Here is an 18,627-nt window from a genome sequence, read left to right as displayed (position 1 = left end):
GGAGGTAATGGACTTGTACCACTATTGAAATAAGCCCTTCATTTGTAACGGAAGTCACTTGTATTTATTTGTAGTGTGTGGTATAGTATTTTAAAATATTTAAATTCTACCCAAGCGAGTTAAATCTGAGCGCAGCTTGTTTTTCTGCGACATCAGTGAAATATTTACAGACACCGTCTGGTAAACAACATTAATTTGGGCAGAATAATGTCAAAGGTATATTTTTTCAGCGACGAAAGGAAAAATATTAGAAGTCGTATAAATATCGAATCTCTGCGACATATATCATTAAGACTATTTAGTATCCACGGCGAAAGCTGTCTACAAGAAAATTCTTTGATGCTAACGCAAACTGGTTAGTCCAAAGCTCCGTTGAAGGAATTCACTTACCTCCATTAAATAACACTGGAAGTAACGATGTGAGTATATACTTCTAGATTTATCGAGAATTTAATTAATGAAATACAATTTCAGATTTCGTGTTATAGTTGAATTAAACGCTGTAATTGATCTATGCCTGTTACAATGTGTACTTTGGTAATGAAATTTACAGTGTAATGGAAATTTTGAAGTAGCGAGCTATGAACCATGAAACATTGTTAAAACGAACGTATGTAATTATATATTTCCAGCTACGCACTACAGACACACCTTTCCAAATTTGTGGATGTGTATCGCCACGCACAGATGATCTCATAACCGAGAAGATTTTATGAACTCAGTATACAGCAGATAATTACAGAGAACACACAGTTGGATAATACCTTTGAGGAAAAGGATAACATCAAGTGTATCTTCAAGTCATCTATTTAATAGTAACAGTTCTGTTCCATTTAACGTACACAAGAGAAATACAAACAACAAATTTAAGCCATATAATTAAACAAACAATTTACAATACTTATTATTTACAATGTGAAGAAGAAAAGAACATTTTAAATAGTCTTTGTGAGGACCAGCAAGTAGCTTGGAATTTTAAAACACTCGCCGTGCAAACACAACTCACAATCTGCTATATTCCATACCTAAGATTGAAGTTCATATAGAATAAACATTCCATTACTAGTATGCCTATCGCTAGAGCGCTGACCAATTAGTATGTTCTTCAGCTGAGCCGTTGATATCGGGCTCATAGCAAACAGATACCCTGACTGGAATGGGACATTTTGTCAGAACCACCCTTGTATGTAAACATGCGAATCTGTCACTCTCTCCTCAGAAAGATCTACGACCAAACGCATAATGTTCACTGTGGGGACGTATCACTATTTTCGTCGCAATATGAGGACAAGTTTTGGGTAAGTTTCTTATGTATGCATCTGATCTAAAAGACATTTTCTATAATCAAGCAGTATTTGTTAACACCTGAAATAACAAAATAAGCTTATCCTGATCACATGCTGGAATATAAACTTCTCCGCTAACGTGATACTTTCACAGCAGAAAATTGTGACAGACACTTATATAACAAACTATTGCGTAATAAACGATGTGTTTGACAGCAAATAAAAATAATTTAGAAACAGTTCCCCATTCATATTTGAGTTTAGTTGCAAAAATTAATGATTTGCAGACCCCGTACAAAAACTTATTCAGACAATATGAGTTCTGTAATTTCGCTAAATAACAAGTAATTTTCAGGAACGGCAAGTCACAGAATTATATTTCTGTCATTTTTATTTCTCCCATTCCAGGACTGCAGCTTTGTTGCTTCATGCCTAGGTACGTCACTACCAGATTCCAGAATAACTTCTCCCATAATACCTTAGAATTCGATGACTGTCTCTTTAGTTGCAAATGGAAAGCGCCTCCAGGCCCAAAATATTGTTTTCTACTAATAGATAATACAGAAGTGTTTGTGACTGTAGGCAAATTCTGATTTTATTCAACTGTCACACAAAATCAAGGTTGTAGTTATTTCCATCATGTTTGTGAGTATCGAATGAGCGATGTATCCATAATTCAGCGTCACAGATTTACTGTACTTGCATACTGACACATATCTGTTGTAAGCTATTCAGACTCCACTATGCGACTTCCATTCTGTCCTCTGTTTATGTTTATGATTTTGCATATAATTTCTGTAGGGTTGTTACTACACTGCGTCACTCAATATTCCGTTACGGAAAGAAAATTTTCTTTGTACACCGGAATACGAGTCATTTAAAATGTATTGTGATTACTTAAGGTTTAAGCTATAATATCAACATTTTAATGCCTGTGAATGTCTCATGTAAAGCTTAACGCTGATGTTGAACAAATGCAACGTACTTAATCATCCGAAGAAAAATAAACGTCGATATTAAAAACTTTGCCACATCTCTCTTACTTCTTCAACTGAATTGAATTGTGGCTTCTGAAAAGCCTTTTCTTTTCGATGAATGTACTGGTTCGTGCAAGTATCTAATCACAAAAACCTGTTAAACAGTCCTAAACACAGTAGCAGTTACAGTTCTACCATGGTTCCCGATGAATTATTGAATGCAGGAAATCGCTTGTATTGCTGAATTAGCTCTCGTGTTTCTTTGAGCAGAAATGCATACATGGCTAAATGATCCATCATAGGATATGATGAATCATTAATAGCTTCCTGTTATCTGCATTATGACTGCTTACAGGAGAAAAAAATTCCGATATATCCACATTCCTTCCAACTGCAACGATGGTCCAATAGTTGTTATTTGAAAACACACTTCACTCTCTTTCGGCGGTATAATAGTTTCTGCTTTTACTAGGTGGTCCACAGTTGCTCTAGAGGTCCGCCTTTACACGTGTAGCAGGTGGACCTCACCTGCTACAAGTGTAATGTACCGCACTCTCCTCTCCGTTGCACTGGTAGTTAATGTCCATACATCTCACGTATCTGGCGGGCTGAGCGGGTTCGACACAGCACAGAATGTAGGTCTTGCAAGGAACTTTCTGCAGCTTGTCTGACCGTGACAGTAGAGCAGGCGGAGGGTGACCCGTTGGGGTTCCCCCTAGACGCGATCGCGGTCGTGCTTGGTGAGCTGCAGGGGCTGCTGCCCCGCCGCCTCCCACGCGTCCCTCGCCGCCTGCACCTCCGCCCCCGCGTCCGTCGCCTCCTCCCCGCGGCCGTTGAACAACGCCGCCCCCTCTGGGTGCAGCCGCTCCCTTCGGAAGTCCTCGTCGTCCGAGTCGTCGTTGACGTTGATCTCCTCGGAGTCGGACGAGGCGTAGTGGCAGTCGCGAGGCGACGGCGTCCGCTGCGGGGGCGGCTGCGGCTGCGGCGGCGGCGCGGCCAGGCCGCCGCCCCTGGCCGGCAGCGCCCTAAAAGCGCTGTTTTCGCCGCCCATCTGCAGCTGGTGCGTGCTGCAGTAGGAGCTGCGTTGAGCCGAAGGCGTGGAGCGGCCAGCAGGGCTGGAAGCGGGCGCTGTGGCCGGCGAGCCAGGGTCGCCGAAGGCAGAGGGGGACTGTCGGGAGGGGGCTCGCGGGTGCGGGGGCGGGTGCGGGGGCTGGGGGGCGGGCGTGTGCCCGGGGGGCCGCGTCGCCGGGGCCTGCGGGGGCGGCGGGGGCGGCGCCGGCGCCGGCGTCGGGCCCCCCGGCGACGCCCGCTTTAGGAGGCTCATGCGCTGGTGGCGCCTCCACTTGGCTCGTCTGTTGGAAAACCAAACCTGGGAGTCAATGAAAAACTACGTGAACATCTCAGGTTTACCAAATAACTAAGCAATATGTATATATATATATTAGCTTATAATTACAGTAACTGCTTGAAATCTGTAAGCTCTTGCATTTCTCTGCGTGACTAAACCCCATGTAACAGAAATTTAATTTTCACTTCCGTATTTTTAATTTATAAACTCATTTCATTCAGATTCCGGCAAGACCGTTGCCGTAGTCTGAATGAATTGATTCTGGAAATTAAAAATACATGTTGTAAGGGGTCCGTAGGCCCTTACTATAACTTTGCACTCGGCACAGGTCGATAGGGCAAACAATCGATTGTGGCGTGTTGAGAGAGCGAGTGTCGAGTTGCGCCAGGGTGGTTGGCGTGAATGGTGTGTGTGCGGAGGCCGTTATTGAAGTACAGGGTCTTTAACCGAGAAGGGTGTCACCATCGCCGTGGTTAGACCCCTAAATAATAAATTAATACCGGGAAAGTGATGAAGTATCATTATGAAAGTGATCAGTGACGTTACTAGTGCCGATATTTAGTTTTGCGTCTACCGCGCCGGCCTAACCTTGGATTGCAGTGTTGGATGCAGTGATGGATTAGCGTGTGACGATAATGGAAAATGAAAGAAGCCTGTGCTGAGATTAGCCGTAATTAGATATGTATGACGAAGGCAGTGGCTGTCTCCTTTTTGTGTTTTGAGAAGAATATAAGTTCGTAATTAGTAAAACTGTGTTGGTGTTCCTTATTACCATACATTCAGTATTATAGTATTGAACAGGACGAACTGGAAAGTAACAACTTCCGTAGCAGTCAATTCGGATTACCAGCCCCATTAGGTTCACGGTCATGTTAATAATAAATATTGGGCTGCTATTCGATCAGATCAGGTCAGGATAAAAACGGAGGTGTCACAATGTCAAATCACTGAAGTTAAGCACTGTCGGGTTTGGATGGAAATTTCGGAAGTTTGTGGTAAATTCCTATGGGTTTAAGCTGCTGAGGTCATCAGTCCCTAGGCTTACACACTACTTAATCTAACTCACGCTAAGGACAATACACACACCCATGCGTGACGGAGGACTTAAACCTCCGGCGGTGGGAGCCGCGCGAACCGTGACAAGGCGGCTCGGGTGGATAATCATCGAGGTCTGCCTAGCGCTATTGACCAGCGGGTAACACTCAGTCTGTGCGGCAGGTCCCAGCGGAGGTTCGAGTCCTCCCTCGAGCATGGGTGTGTGTGTTTGTCCTTAGGATAATTTAGGTTATGTAGTGCGTAAGCTTAGGGACTGATGACCTTAGCAGTTAAGTCCCATAAGATTTCACACACATTTGAACATTTTGTTTAACACTCAGTGCTTATGAAGCAAATTAAAGGTCTGTTTGACTGAGAGGTAGCGGCTCTGGTCTCTTTAACTGACAGCGGCCAGAAGGGCTGTGTGATGAGCACATGCTCTCCCACATCCACATCTAGCGACATCTAAGGGCTCCAGATGACATGGCGGTTGGTTAGTACTGTTGGACCTTCAAGACCAGTTTGGACGGAGTATCTCATTGGGACAAGGCATTGTGAATGATACTCTGGACCTGTTCCATTGAAGAGTTACTACATTTAGGTAAAGCTATCATCAAACCCACAGTGCTTTTGAAGCATGGTACTATTGCAGGTATTACTAACTTATCCTGCCAATCCAAAAAATTTCGAGACTGGATAAAACATATGCGAGGGGCTTTCAATAAGTAATTCAACACATTTTTTCTGAAAGCAAAATAGTATTCCAGTACACCATATTATTGTCTACTCTTTTGACTATAAAACCCTGTTTTTCAACACAGTCTTCGTTCAGAGCGACGGCCTTACGAAACCTTACAGGGAAGGAGAGCCTGTATGCCCTCATGGTACCACTCTACGCGTCGACGTCGGAGACAACGTCTTGCTGGATCATTAAGCTCCCCATCATCCACGAATTGCTTCCCATGGAGTGCATCCTTCATTGGGTCAGATAGATGGAGCTCGGAAGGTGCAAGATCCGGGCTGTAGGGTGGATGAAGGGCCCGACTGTCACACACCTCTGAGGACCCCAGTTGGTGGACGGGTGTGCCAGTATTACCAACAGATATATCCAGTTGAGCAGCGAAATGTTTGATTGCGACCTCGAATGAGGGTGTCCGGACGTTCCAACACTGCACGAGTCACTACTGTGTGTGGGTGGCAGCCATGCGAGAGGTGGGACAGCTTTGAGTGACCTTGTCGCGATGATGACAGACGCCTCGCCCAGCGACTCATCGTGCTTTTGTTCACTTCCAAGCCTCCGAAGACATTCTGTAAGCGCCTACGAATATCTCAGATGCTCTGTTTTTCCACCAAAATAAACTTAATGATACCTCTCTGCTTGAATCGCATTTCCTTTACAGATCCCATTTTGAAGGTTAAGTATAGCGCCGCCACCTATTGGAACCATATCAGAATACAGGAGCTGTAGCGAGAATATTCCACGACGTCCCGAAACAAATTCCGCATATTTCAACCGAAACTGAACCAGAAAAAAGTGTGTTACGTTACTTATTGAATCGCCCTAGTAAGACAGAAAACCGTGAAGATGGCGGCTTTAATGGTTCAGGCGTCCTCCATAATCTTCCCTGACCTGAGTGCACCGCACAGAACGTTCATGCAACATTTCCACATTGTCAGAAAACTCCTTCCTTACGATGTAGTTCAACTCGTGCATCATATTGGTTTCAACGTCGGTTATGTCGCTAGAGAATTGGAATGTGAATTTCTGTTTTCTGCGGTTTTGTGGTAGATCTGTACTGACAACACAAAGTATCGATAGCGGTTACGATTTCTCCCAGAAGAGAAGTCTTCGAATTTCGTATTTCTATAAAGTCGTGCCAGCTGTCCATACGTTGTTGTTTTTGTGCTGGGTCAAGGTATGTGGGACAAACTTTGCACACAGTTTTCCCTTCTTCAAAACATTCTGGAGAATGTCTTACACATCTGGTTTAGAGATGTTGCGATTTGTGACACAGTTTTGACACGCTGCGGTCGCAAGTACAGCATTTAACACTCACTGCTCGCAGCTTACTGATCGAATGCATCTACATCTACATGATTACTCCGCAATTCACAATTAAGTGTCCGTCAGTGGGTTCATCGAACCATATACAAGCTGTTTCTCCGCCGTTCCACTCTCGAACACCGCGCGGGAAAAACGAACACTTAAACCTTTCCGAGACAGCTCTGATTTCCCTTATTTCTCCCTACGTGGGTGGTCGCCAACAAAATATTTGCACATTCTAAGGACAAAGTTGCTGACTGAAATTTCATAACGTCCTGCCGCAACGAAAAACACCTTTGTTTTAATGATTGCCATCCCAATTCGCTTATCACATCCGTGACACTCTCTCCCCTATTTCGAGATCGTACAAAACGTGTAGCCTTCTCTTCACTTATTCGATGCTCTCCATCAATCCTATGTAATGCGCATACCACACCGACAGCAATGCTCCAGAACAGGGCGGACAAATTTATAGCACGCTGTCTCTTGAGTAGACCTGTTACATTTTACAAGATTTCTGCTAATAAATACCAGTCTTTGGTTTGCTCTCCCAACAACGTTATCAATGTGATCGGTCTAGTATAAGTTATTCGTAATTGTAGCCTCTAAGTAACGCAGATCCGTTTTTTTTACAGTTGCTGGTTCAAGGTGCCTCCGTAGTTAATGTGCTAATGCCGCTTATGAGGCAGGAATGAAATCAGTCTCGGAACTTTTTGGAAGGACGGTGTAAAATGAAATGAAAAAACAGAAAAAGAAAACCGAAGCAAGTTACGGAGGTCGTCATATGATAGAGCGATCTTGATAGAACTGTCCGTTAAGAAATCAACGTATTACTAGTTAAATTATAGTCGATTTATTCCCGACACATACTTAACACGTAGCTGCTAGGGCATTGGCGGTCATACGAACGAAAAGAATTTTAGAAATATTGGTTTGCTCCCGCAGTATCCGTGCAGCTTAAGCCTCATTATTTTTCTGCGTTACGGACTTAACAAAGTAGACGCACCTTCCTTCAGACGCATGGATATAATCAACTGTTGAGATCGTAATCCAGGTACTTGAAGCGAGGCTTGGTGTCTTTTGTCAGAAAATTCATTGCTTGGATTTTATCGCACTGAGTTCACCGGCTCTCGACATTTAGTCTTCGTCGAGCGTTCAGTGTGAAAAGACCAGTTTACATGTCTAGCTACAAAGACAATAAATTTAGAAAACCATCACTTGTAGCACTCCGTCTTCAGGCCACAAGTGGCCCATCGGGATCATCCGACCGCCGTATCATCCTCAGATGAGGATGCGGATAGGAGGGGCGTGTGGTCAGCACACCGCTCTCCCGGCCTAGTTTTTAATTTACGTGAGCCAAGATATTTCAGAAGGTTGTCCTTATTAGTAAATCGTCAAAAGGAAGTGTATGTTCGACAACAGAAATTATTAGCGTGACAATTCCTTCCTTATTTACTAGAATAATATTTCATTTCGATGAAGCTTTGTAATCAATAAAAACACATGTAGAAAGCACTTCATATGTTACATCTGTCCCAAGCAGTAGCTTACAAATTTCAGCACTTGCACAACTTTAAATAATTACAAGAACTCATTTTAAGGACTTGATTTGTGTTAGACTGATACGTCCTTACAAGAGATAGCTACACACAAAATTATATTGTAGTCAAACTGAAACTAACAGCCATATTAATTACCTGATTTCACGTTAGGTCTGAAATAAGTGAGATAAGCATATTTGTCTAGTAAAAGTGATCAAAACATTCCATAGACTCATCTACATAACCTATCATAAACACTAACAGAACAACTAAAATTAAATAGTTAGTATAATGAAGTTAATAGACCAAGAATGAAGTTAACTCTGATTAAATATTAAATTTTAAAATAAAATAAAAGTAATTTTTGTGTTTGACAGACGAAAATGTATTCCGTTCCAGCTGCTGCAACGTAACTTAAAAGCAATTCTGGGCAATAGTTAGAACTAATAGCACTAAGGAGCTGTTTTCTTAGTTTTCTTGACGTTCGTTACTAAAGCGTAACTGAATGTCTTTGTGTTGTATTTGCGTTTTGCTGAAGGAAGAACAGGGAATGAAATCACTATACAGGGTGTTACAAAAAGGTACGGCCAAACTTTCAGGAAACATTCCTCACACACAAATAAAGAAAAGATGTTATGTGGACATGTGTCCGGAAACGCTTAATTTCCATGTTAGAGCTCATTTTAGTTTGTTCTTCCACCTACGCTCAATGGAGCATGTTATCATGATTTCATACGGGATACTACCTGTGTTGTTAGAACATGTGCCTTTACAAGTACGACACAACATGTGGTTCATGCACGATGGAACTCCTGCACATTTCAGTCGAAGTGTTCGTACGCTTCTCAACAACAGATACGGTGACCAATGGATTGGTAGAGGCGGACCAATTCCATGGCCTCCACGCTCTTCTGACCTCAACCCTCTTGACTTTCATTTATGGGGGCATTTCAAAGCTCTTGTCTACGCAACCACGGTACCAAATGTAGAGACTCTTCGTGTCCGTATTGTGGACGGCTGTGATACAATACGCCATTCTCCATGGCTGCATCAGAGCAGCAGGGATTCCATGCGACGGAGGGTGGATGCATGTATCCTCGCTAACGGAGGACATTTTGAACATTTCCTGTAACAAAGTGTTTGAAGTCACGCTGGTACGTTCTGTTGCTGTGTGTTTCCATTCCATGATTAATGTGATTTGAAGAGAAGTAATAAAATGAGCTCTAACATGGAAAGTAAGCGTTTCCGGACACATGTCCACATAACATATTTTCTTTCTTTGTTTGTGAGGAATGTTTCCTGAAAGCTTGGCCGTACCTTTTTGTAACACCCTGTATTTAATGACGTTCAGAAGCAGGCGAGAACCGATCGAGAAGACTATGCTGTAAGTAGAAGGAAAAGAGAACCAAATCTCATTATTACCCCCTTCTACTCTCATGGGGTCCTTAAACACTTATTTGCCTCTACATTAACTCACAATGTACCCATTATCATGTGGCTACAGTGAATATTATTTAGAAAATGTCGATATTTTTGAAGAGGTCTTTTTTGGCAAGTGGTGAGTTATCCGATAGGAATAACAGGGAAACGCATATTTTATATTATCGAACTACGAACTGGCTCCAGGGTTACAATGACTTCGTAACTGTGTTTTTTTTAGCAGCGCTGTCTAAGGTGCCTTGTCACGGATCGCGTGGCTTCTCCCATCGGCGGTTCGAGTCCCCCCTCTGGCATGGGTGTGTGTGTTGTCCTAAGTTAGTGTATGTTAGATTACGTAGTACGTAAGCTTAGGGACCGATGACCCATAAGACATTACCACAAATTTCCAATTTCCTTTGATGTTATGTAGCGTGTGACTGAGTAAGTCATACATCTGGGACAGTCATGTACGTGTGACGTGATGAGAAACAGTGTAGCCCAGAAAGCAGGCTCACACGGAAAGATTAGATCATCCTTTACGAATTTATACTCTCGATTCCTAAGGCAGTACGTCAGAATCATTCGCTTTTTTGGTGCATGTGCTACAAGATACTTTTACGGGTTTGATCAGGAACTCGGTAAAATTCGTTAGTCATCGTTCAACACAATTATTTCTGTTCTATTGCAGAGAAGCTCATTGTAACTCGGATTAAGTTTCGTTATATGTCTCGTCTGAAATAGAGACGCGATATTTCTTGTATTTTGTCAATTTATCCAAAAGAGATTTATGGCAAAGAGCAGCTCAAAGAGGAGGTGATTTGAATCTGAAAACTACACAGAAACGATCGCATCTGTAATGGATTAATTCATGTTGACACGCCAGCCTACGTAGCGCCGTGGCTAAGATACTGCATTGGCATTTGAGGAAACTAATGTTTGACGACACATTGAGAACTGTAGCTCCAATTTCTTATTGTTGTTACGAGACACTACTTCGGTTTAACTATGGCGCGAAGCCAGCACCACTAACGAGGTGAAGTATGCTTTAAGTATTCTGGGTATTATGGATATTCTGTATTTATTTGTAGCTCGAGATGTTGCTGACTATACGACTAAAATCGAGCTTTACACGTGGTGCCGCAGCATGTTACCAACAAATGCTGAAGGACTACAGATAACGCAGAAAGTATTTTTGTTGTTGTTGGTTCTTTAACGAGTGCGTGAGCGAGGTGAAATCACCCGAAAAACCGATACACCGCAGCCAAATGTTAATGAGATGTTGCTCTGTGTCCAAGCCTGCAGTGCACCTTATCAGCTGCATACATTTTAGGTTATGAATCCAACTAGGCTGCGAAATGTCTGATCTCTCATGATTATGTGTTAGGGTCGGCCGCTGGGCGATGGAAAAGACGCTAGGAGCAGTCTAAAAATGGTACAAATGGCTCTGAACACTATGGGAATTACCATCTGAGGTCATCAGTCCCCTAGAACTTAGAGCTACTTAAACCTAACTAACCTCATGACATCACACACCCATGCCCGAGGCAGAGTTCGAACCAGCGACCATAGCATAGGAGCAGTCTCCCTAAACAACAACAACGCTACAGTATCTTTACTGCTCACCAGCGATACTTTCGAAAAACAGCCAGCCTTCATCACGAACTCATTAGTGATGAAATGTCAGATAATATCTGATTTGGAGGATATCAAAGTGGTGAATTTTGTAAGGCATCTTTAACCAGTATGTGTGAGGTGGCAAGTAATACTGTCACAAATCACCCAACTTTTTGCAGGAGTAGATCTCAGACAGACCATGTGCTTTGTACAGCAACTAATTTCTTCAAAATATTAATTATGTCGACTTCCACTAACGCGTGTTATTCACCGATTAGGCCCTGCCGATTAATTTAAAAGTCGGATTGGTCGCACCGCGACTACGAGAATCAAAAAGCAGTTCTTGTGAAATTCGACGTACGTATTGTGAAGTTATTGCTAATTGCGAAAGATAAATTTCTTGTGCTGTCTCTCCTTTTGCTTCATTTACTCTGTACAGATATTTTTGTTGGGCAATAATTTTTTTTTTTGTTTTGCTCTGTAGTACGAAATATAAACACAGTTTGCTTCATTTACGTTGCAACACGACTCTCTTATTAACTGAATATGCGGAAGTTTCACCGCACTTTTGTTAAATGCGTCATGCAAACCTAAAGGGCCCTACACACGCACCAACCGACCGACCGAGCGACAAATTAGACGTATGTAGGCGTTTTGACAGACAGATCGACCGACAAACTTTCCCTGGGATGTCGGGCGGGTAAGACTACCAGATATCCGACTGCCCCCCCCCCCCCCTTCCGCCACACAACAAATTGTGCCGTGTGTAGCGCTGTCGTGCTAACCGACCGACAAACGTTCGTCTTTTGTCACTGCGCGCGCTATTAAATGCTGTTCTAATATACATGAGAGGCTGTGCGAGGCGAACGGAACTTTCAAGTGCAGAGTTCCTGGTGAAATTTAAAGACTGCAGATGTTCGTGGAACACGAGTATAGGAATATAGATGCAAGAATTGAAGAATTTTTTTTCATTGTTTTAGCGAATCCGTAATGGTTTCGTGCGGCACGTACAATAAATGCCCGTCGGCCTTGGTGTATTTCTGTTTTTATGATTTATTTCCGAGATTTATTGGAAATGTAATCTAAAAACCAAAATATCGGCTTTGAATGCACGTTAATTCTTAAAATATTCTTGCTTCATTGTTACAAGCGTTAAAAACGTCAAGGCTACATCCAAGCTCTATGCTGTGATGAGAAAAGCGTCGCATTTCATTGTTTTTACAGTTCTAACCGTTGCTAAATGTTTCATTTCTTGTGTATCTGTTGCTTTATTTGTTGGACGATGTGCGCCACTGCCATGTGCAGTCGTTCTTCTTCGAATTTGAAATGAGTTTCTTAAAATTACAGTTCATCTATTAAGCGACATACATAAATAAATTACTAACGTTTGCGTGAACGTCTTTAGTTTTATTTATTTTGTTCAGTTATGGTTTTCCTCAGTCAACTATAAATCACGTTATAGGTTCCAGGAATCATTTTAGTTCATAATAGTGGACATACAACAGCACTTGAGATTCTCTCAACATCTGACAATGGCTTGAAATCGTAATGTAGCTAACAACCTCTCCTCACAGATTACAGCATACCTCATGATCGTATACTTTTTCGCTAGGTTTGATGATGTTCAGCAGCTCCAAAATGCATAATTTATCCATTCTAAGATAATACCGAAAATCATCGGCTCCGAACTGCTTAAGTAACAGAACCTGGGAAATTTCTTTCCTTTCATTAGCCACCTCTTTACTCATGGTTTCCTCTCTGCTTCTTTTGGCATTGTTAACTCTAAAAGAGCGAAGGCAAACCTCTGTTTTTGTTTCTGTGTAAGACCAAGCGGGATCTCGTAGAACATAAACTCAGTGAACTTATACAAATTACAACAGGGCGGCGCTGTAATCGCTGAAGGCAGCCGGTCGGGACACGTGTAGGCTGCTACGAGATTGGTAGGTCAAACGGTCAGCTGATAAACTGATGCTTGTGTAGACATCTCAAATGCAATGTGCAGTACTTTTGTATAGACCATGATGCGAGAGTGATGTCAATAGTTGAAGTCGAACAGTGACAGTCAGTCAGTATGCAATACTTGGCGTTTGCGCGTTTATGTTGTGTAATCGTGCTAAACGAAAATTTATGACAGCGTTCTTATGTGTCGATCATTATTAGAATCAAATTTCGACCTGGACGTTTTGAAACAAAATGTTAGACTCTGGATTATTAAAAACAGCAGTGACAATGTACACACGAAGGGACACTGAATGTTATTAGACCCGAACTGTTGTACTTATAACTGAGCTGAATAAACGAATGTGCTTTAAAATTCTTATCTGTTTTGCAACTTAATGAACTGCTTCCACCGTGGAAATATTAAAACTGTTTACTACGTGTGTTCTGTTTTCGCCAGAAATGTGAATTCGCAATTGTGAGGCTCATGCTAAACACAGATAGAATGTAGGTTTGCGATGGGTGATTTAAAGTAAATTTTATACTGTGTACGGGACATTGATATCGGTGTTGTGTGGGTAAGAGGCGCGATTGTCGTGCACATACGAATCTGGATCTATACAGCAACGATTACGTCCGACCGGACTGTGAATAGAGGAATGCGATGGAGAACAATACCACCACCCGCAGAATCATATACTAAACAAGAGGAGGTATCTATTGTAATTACAGAACTGGGGAGCTACTTTAATTACGTCGCCAGCACCAGCGAGCTGCTGCTGACGTCACAATACATCGATAACGAACAGGCAAGCTGCAACTTTGCTGTCCCTTATATAGATTGGACATATTTCATACAGAGTCTATTTCGATGTCTTTGTGTTTTGTGATAAACTTTTCTTAATATTTGATTTTCTTAAAAATGCATGTAATTTCAGGAAGTATGTTCGCACTTGTTGACATTGTTGATTCCCTCATTAACGGTAGTCATTACTATTTACCTTCTCTGTCTTTTTCCTCTACTCTCTTGTAGCTGTTACAACATGTGCTTTACGTTCGTTTTGGAGCGGTGTGGTTTTAGATGTGTCAGCAGTGTTTCTGTCAAACGCATTCATGTGTTTTGTTGTATGTGGTAATTCACGTATATTATGGCGTCCGCCATTAGATTCCGAGGGCTGACCAATCACAACAAGGGTACTCGTTTGCTACTGGTGCAAGGCACACTACAGGTGATAACTTTGAGTTTGACTGCTATCCACTTCCGTGAACTTTTTTTTTTATTTTCGGTTAAACGTGTCATTACCTTATACTCGAGATCATGTGCTAATTTGTTCATCTTCTCATTTGTAACTGTTCCGTTAACATTTATGGGACCTTTTTTTGAGTTCGTTATCAAATTCTGACATGATTGCTTTCGTTAACTTTGGAAGTAAAACTTTTTTTTAGTTTAAATAATGGAAATTCACCGTCAAAATTACGCAGAGAAGATCTCTTGGAACCGTTTTCTTCACAGTATGCGTGAACTTTTGGACTGGAATGGATGGTGGCCACATTCTAGGACGTGTATTTGTACCAGCACGTTTCACTGGAGTTACTTGGCATCAGTTTCTGCTTACCGCACATAAGAAACCGCCTGTTTGCCTAGCTCCCTCTGGTTCCGGCCTCGTTCGCGACCAGTGGTATGGTATGGTATGTATTGTTTTGTATGTTAACCGGGGGCCAAGAAACGACGGAGAGGCTTCGTTCACGCCGCAGCCGCAGTGGTCCACAACCCCACGACGACTACCGCAGTCCACTTCACCCCTCCGCCGTCCCACGCCGAACCACTCTTTCAGGGTTACTGTGCGGTTCGGCCCCCGGTGGATTCCTCCCCCTCCCCCCCCCCCCTCAGGGAACGTCCCACACCAGACGAGTGTAACCCCTATGTTTGCGTGGTAAGAGTAATGGTGATGTACGCGTACGTGGAGAACTTCTTTGCGCAGCGTAAGCCGACACAGTGTAGCTGAGGTGGAATATAGTGTAGCTGAGGCGGAATAAGGGGAACCAGCCCGTGTTCGCCTAGGCAGATGGAAAACCGCCTAAAAACCATCCACATACTAGCCGGCTCACCGGACATCGACACAAGTCCGCCGGGCGGATTTGTGACGGGGACCAGGCGCTCTTTCCGAATCCGGAAATCCGTGCGTTAGACCGCACGGCTAACCGGGCGGGCCGACCAGTGGTAAGTGTCGGCTTTAAGGAACACCTTATAAGTCGTACAGGACCAGTTCCGTACCCAAACATAACGCCTCACGGTTTTTCCATGGAGGGATGCCTAGAGTGTGGTGTACATTACCCGAATTGCCACCAGAGCTAGTTGCCAAATCAATGATGTATTTTACGACTTGAAACGGAATCCTGCCGTTCTCGACACTGCTACGAAAATATACAGCGTGTGAAGTGCTTTAGCGCAAACAGTTGAAAACCTGTTCCATATTTATTTGAACATGCCGTTAATAAGATGCAGACTGATTGTAATTCTTTTTATTTATTCTCAGAAACCTATGGAAGTCTTATTCGAAATCCATAAACTGTGGAATAGCAAGCGTACATTCCTTAACAAGAAATCATGCAAGTGTGTGATCTTCGGTTCATACACTTTCGTCGGTGAATTGCTGAAACAGTCTGTAGGTATTTTCATTTAGTATGTTTCTTTTGTGATAGGTATTGTTTCACCTTATATAATGACTTTGTTACATACCGGGTGATCAAAAAGTTAGTATAAATTTGAAAACTGAATAAATTACGGAATGATGTAGATAGAGAGGTACAAATTGACACACATGCTTGGAATGACATGGGGTTTTATTAGAACCAAAAAAATACAAACGTTCAAAAAATGTCCGACAGATGGTGCTTCATCTGATCAGAATGGCAACAATTAGCATAACAAAGTAAGACAAAGCAAAGATGATGTTCTTTACAGGAAATGCTCAATATGTCCACCATAATTCCTTAACAATAACTGTAGTCGAGGAATAATGTTGTGAACAGCACTGTAAAGCATGTCCGGAGTTATGGTGAGGCATTGGCATTGGATGTGGCGGCTGAGCACACGATCATCACCAAACGACGCGCCCAAGAGATCTTTCACGCGTCTAGCAATATGGGGTTGTTTTTTTTGGTTCTAATAAAACCCCATGTCATTCCCAGCATGTGTGTCAATTTTTACCTCTCTATCTATATTATTCCGTGGTTTATTAAGTTTTCAAATTTATACTGACATTTTGATCACCCGGTACATTAATGGATTTCGTAGGTTGGTTGGTTGATGGAGGGAGTAGACCAAACAGCAAGGTCATCGGCCCCATTGGAGAAGGACGCGGAAGGAAGCTTGTCGTGACCCTTCAAAAGAACCATTCCGGCGTTTGCCTGAAGCGATTTAGGGAAATCACGGAAAACCCAAACCAGAATTGTTGGATGCGGGTTTGAACCGTCGTCCACCTGAATGAGAGTCCAGTGTTTACGTGCACCACGTTGTTAGGTATTTTGTAGGCCTCGTGTACAACTCTCGGTCACCAGCTGGGAACAAGACTGTCTATGAAGTGTTTGTGTGTGGAAGGGGTGGGGGTGGGGGAGTGGATGTATGCGTGTGAGTGTTTTTTTTCTGTGTGAGTGTGCATAAGTGAATGGATTTCTTATTTCTGGGATTTTGGTTAGTTGGGGAGGAAATGTCAGACGGAGGCCTCACCTGCACTCTGGCTTCCGACAGGCTGGTCTTAGAGGCGAGGCGCTCCCGCGTGCTGACGCAGGGGTAGTGGCTCTTCTCGAACTCTTTCTCCAGTTCCTCCAGCTGGTCGGGGCTGAACGTGGTCCTGTTGCGCCGGAACTTGGGCTGGTCGGAACCATCCAGGCTGCTCGAGTCGTCCTTGCAGACTCCTCCGCTGGCGCTGCCGTCGACATCTGCCAACACCAACAACGTCGTCAGCCTTCTGTCTAGAGCAGCTGATACGCACTGAAAACTTGAACGGGCTGGATGCAGCAACTGTAGAATGGCATCTCCGTGATGATAAAGTGAAATACAGCCAATCAGTTACAGGACTGAAAGGTTCATTCAAAGCCCTTGATCAAGGTTTGATGTCTTTGAAAACGTCTTCTTTAGAAGGATCAGTGAGTAAACATTATAGTTTGGAGGTAAGTTAAAATTATACAATGTAGGCTTTCACGGTCGGCGTTGTCTTCATTTGAAACTTCCGGGCTGAGAGGCCGTGGTCGATGTATAAAATTTCCACCTGACGTTTCGTCTCCATCTGCGGGAGACATCTTCTGAGGTCGTCCGGCTACGAAGATGTCTCCCGCAGATCGAGACGAAATGTCAGGTGGAAATTTTATACATCGACCACGCCCTCTCAGCCCGGAAGTTTCAACCTAAGTTAAAATTGTTGCCATAAGCCACCAATAAACGATGAAATTACCCTTCATAACAGTAAAACCGCACAAATCATGCTGATCGCCACTGGATATGGCTACAGTTTTAACATACCTCACAACATTATGCAGCCAGTGTGACCATCGATCCTTCTGAAGAAGAGGTTTTTAAAGGCGTCGAAACCTAGATCAAGGGGTCTGCATATTCCTTCCATTTCGGCAATTGATTGACTGTGTAACACTTCATTCTCACGGTGACACACATTACCTAGCATCATGCACGAAGCCCTCAAATAATACTCAGCAGACAAAGTTTTTTGCATTGTTGGTACAGCTTTTGGTCTTTTTTGCATTGTTACTAGGACTTTTGGTCCTTTCTGGCATTGTAAGTAGTGCTTTTGGTCTTTTTTTGCATTGTTAGTAGGCCTTTTGGTCCTTTTTTTAGTTATACATGGTGTCTCTCCTAAGAGTCGAAGAGTTGTCAAGCGCATTTTCCCTGCTGTTTCTGCAGATATTTGCAATTTCGTTTTTGCAACGTGTAACTGGAGTCAACCCAAACAAATGCTGCTCGTCACATCTTCCATGCGACGCCCAGCGTTTGTGAAGAGCGTCGGTTTGTTTCCCAATACAAACAAAATTGTTTTTACAGTAGAACTTTACGTGTCCATTCGACAGAACAATCCAAAACAGTCTAGTGCGATATTCGTTTTCTCGATATGTATTAAGATCAACAGTATAAAAGGAAGAATGACTACTATTCCTGCAGTGACAGCTCTGCCCTGGCCCGCACCGGTTGCTACCGCCACGAAATAATTGCTCCAGTACTGGTTATTCACAATATTCTGTTGTCTCTTTCAATACACGTCGATAAAAAGAATGGCGTACTAGACTAATTTGGGACCGCTCTGTGTAATGGAGACATAAATTTCGATTTAGAGATCATTTTGTTTGTAATGGAAAACAAATCGATGCTTTCCTTCAACGCTAGGCACCGTACGAAAGACATGATTAGCGGGAT

General features: G+C 42.9%; 1 protein-coding gene across 1 annotated transcript in view; it reads right to left on the bottom strand.

The window, feature by feature from the left end:
- Positions 1–2,978: 2,978 nt before the first annotated feature.
- LOC124789083 (paired box protein Pax-3-B-like) overlaps positions 2,979–18,627 on the bottom strand; it is a 299,586-nt gene continuing 283,937 nt past the window's right edge. Inside the window, exons 6-8 of the mRNA XM_047256374.1 lie at positions 16,933–17,144; positions 3,533–3,632; positions 2,979–3,391 (exon numbers count right to left, since the gene is read on the bottom strand). Of these exons, the coding sequence (XP_047112330.1) occupies positions 2,979–3,391; positions 3,533–3,632; positions 16,933–17,144 (725 nt within the window). The remainder of the gene's footprint in view (positions 3,392–3,532; positions 3,633–16,932; positions 17,145–18,627) is intronic.

Source organism: Schistocerca piceifrons, chromosome 3, assembly GCF_021461385.2.
Source record: "Schistocerca piceifrons isolate TAMUIC-IGC-003096 chromosome 3, iqSchPice1.1, whole genome shotgun sequence".
Taxonomy (NCBI): domain Eukaryota; kingdom Metazoa; phylum Arthropoda; class Insecta; order Orthoptera; family Acrididae; genus Schistocerca; species Schistocerca piceifrons.
This window is presented reverse-complemented; position numbering and strand designations above follow the sequence as displayed.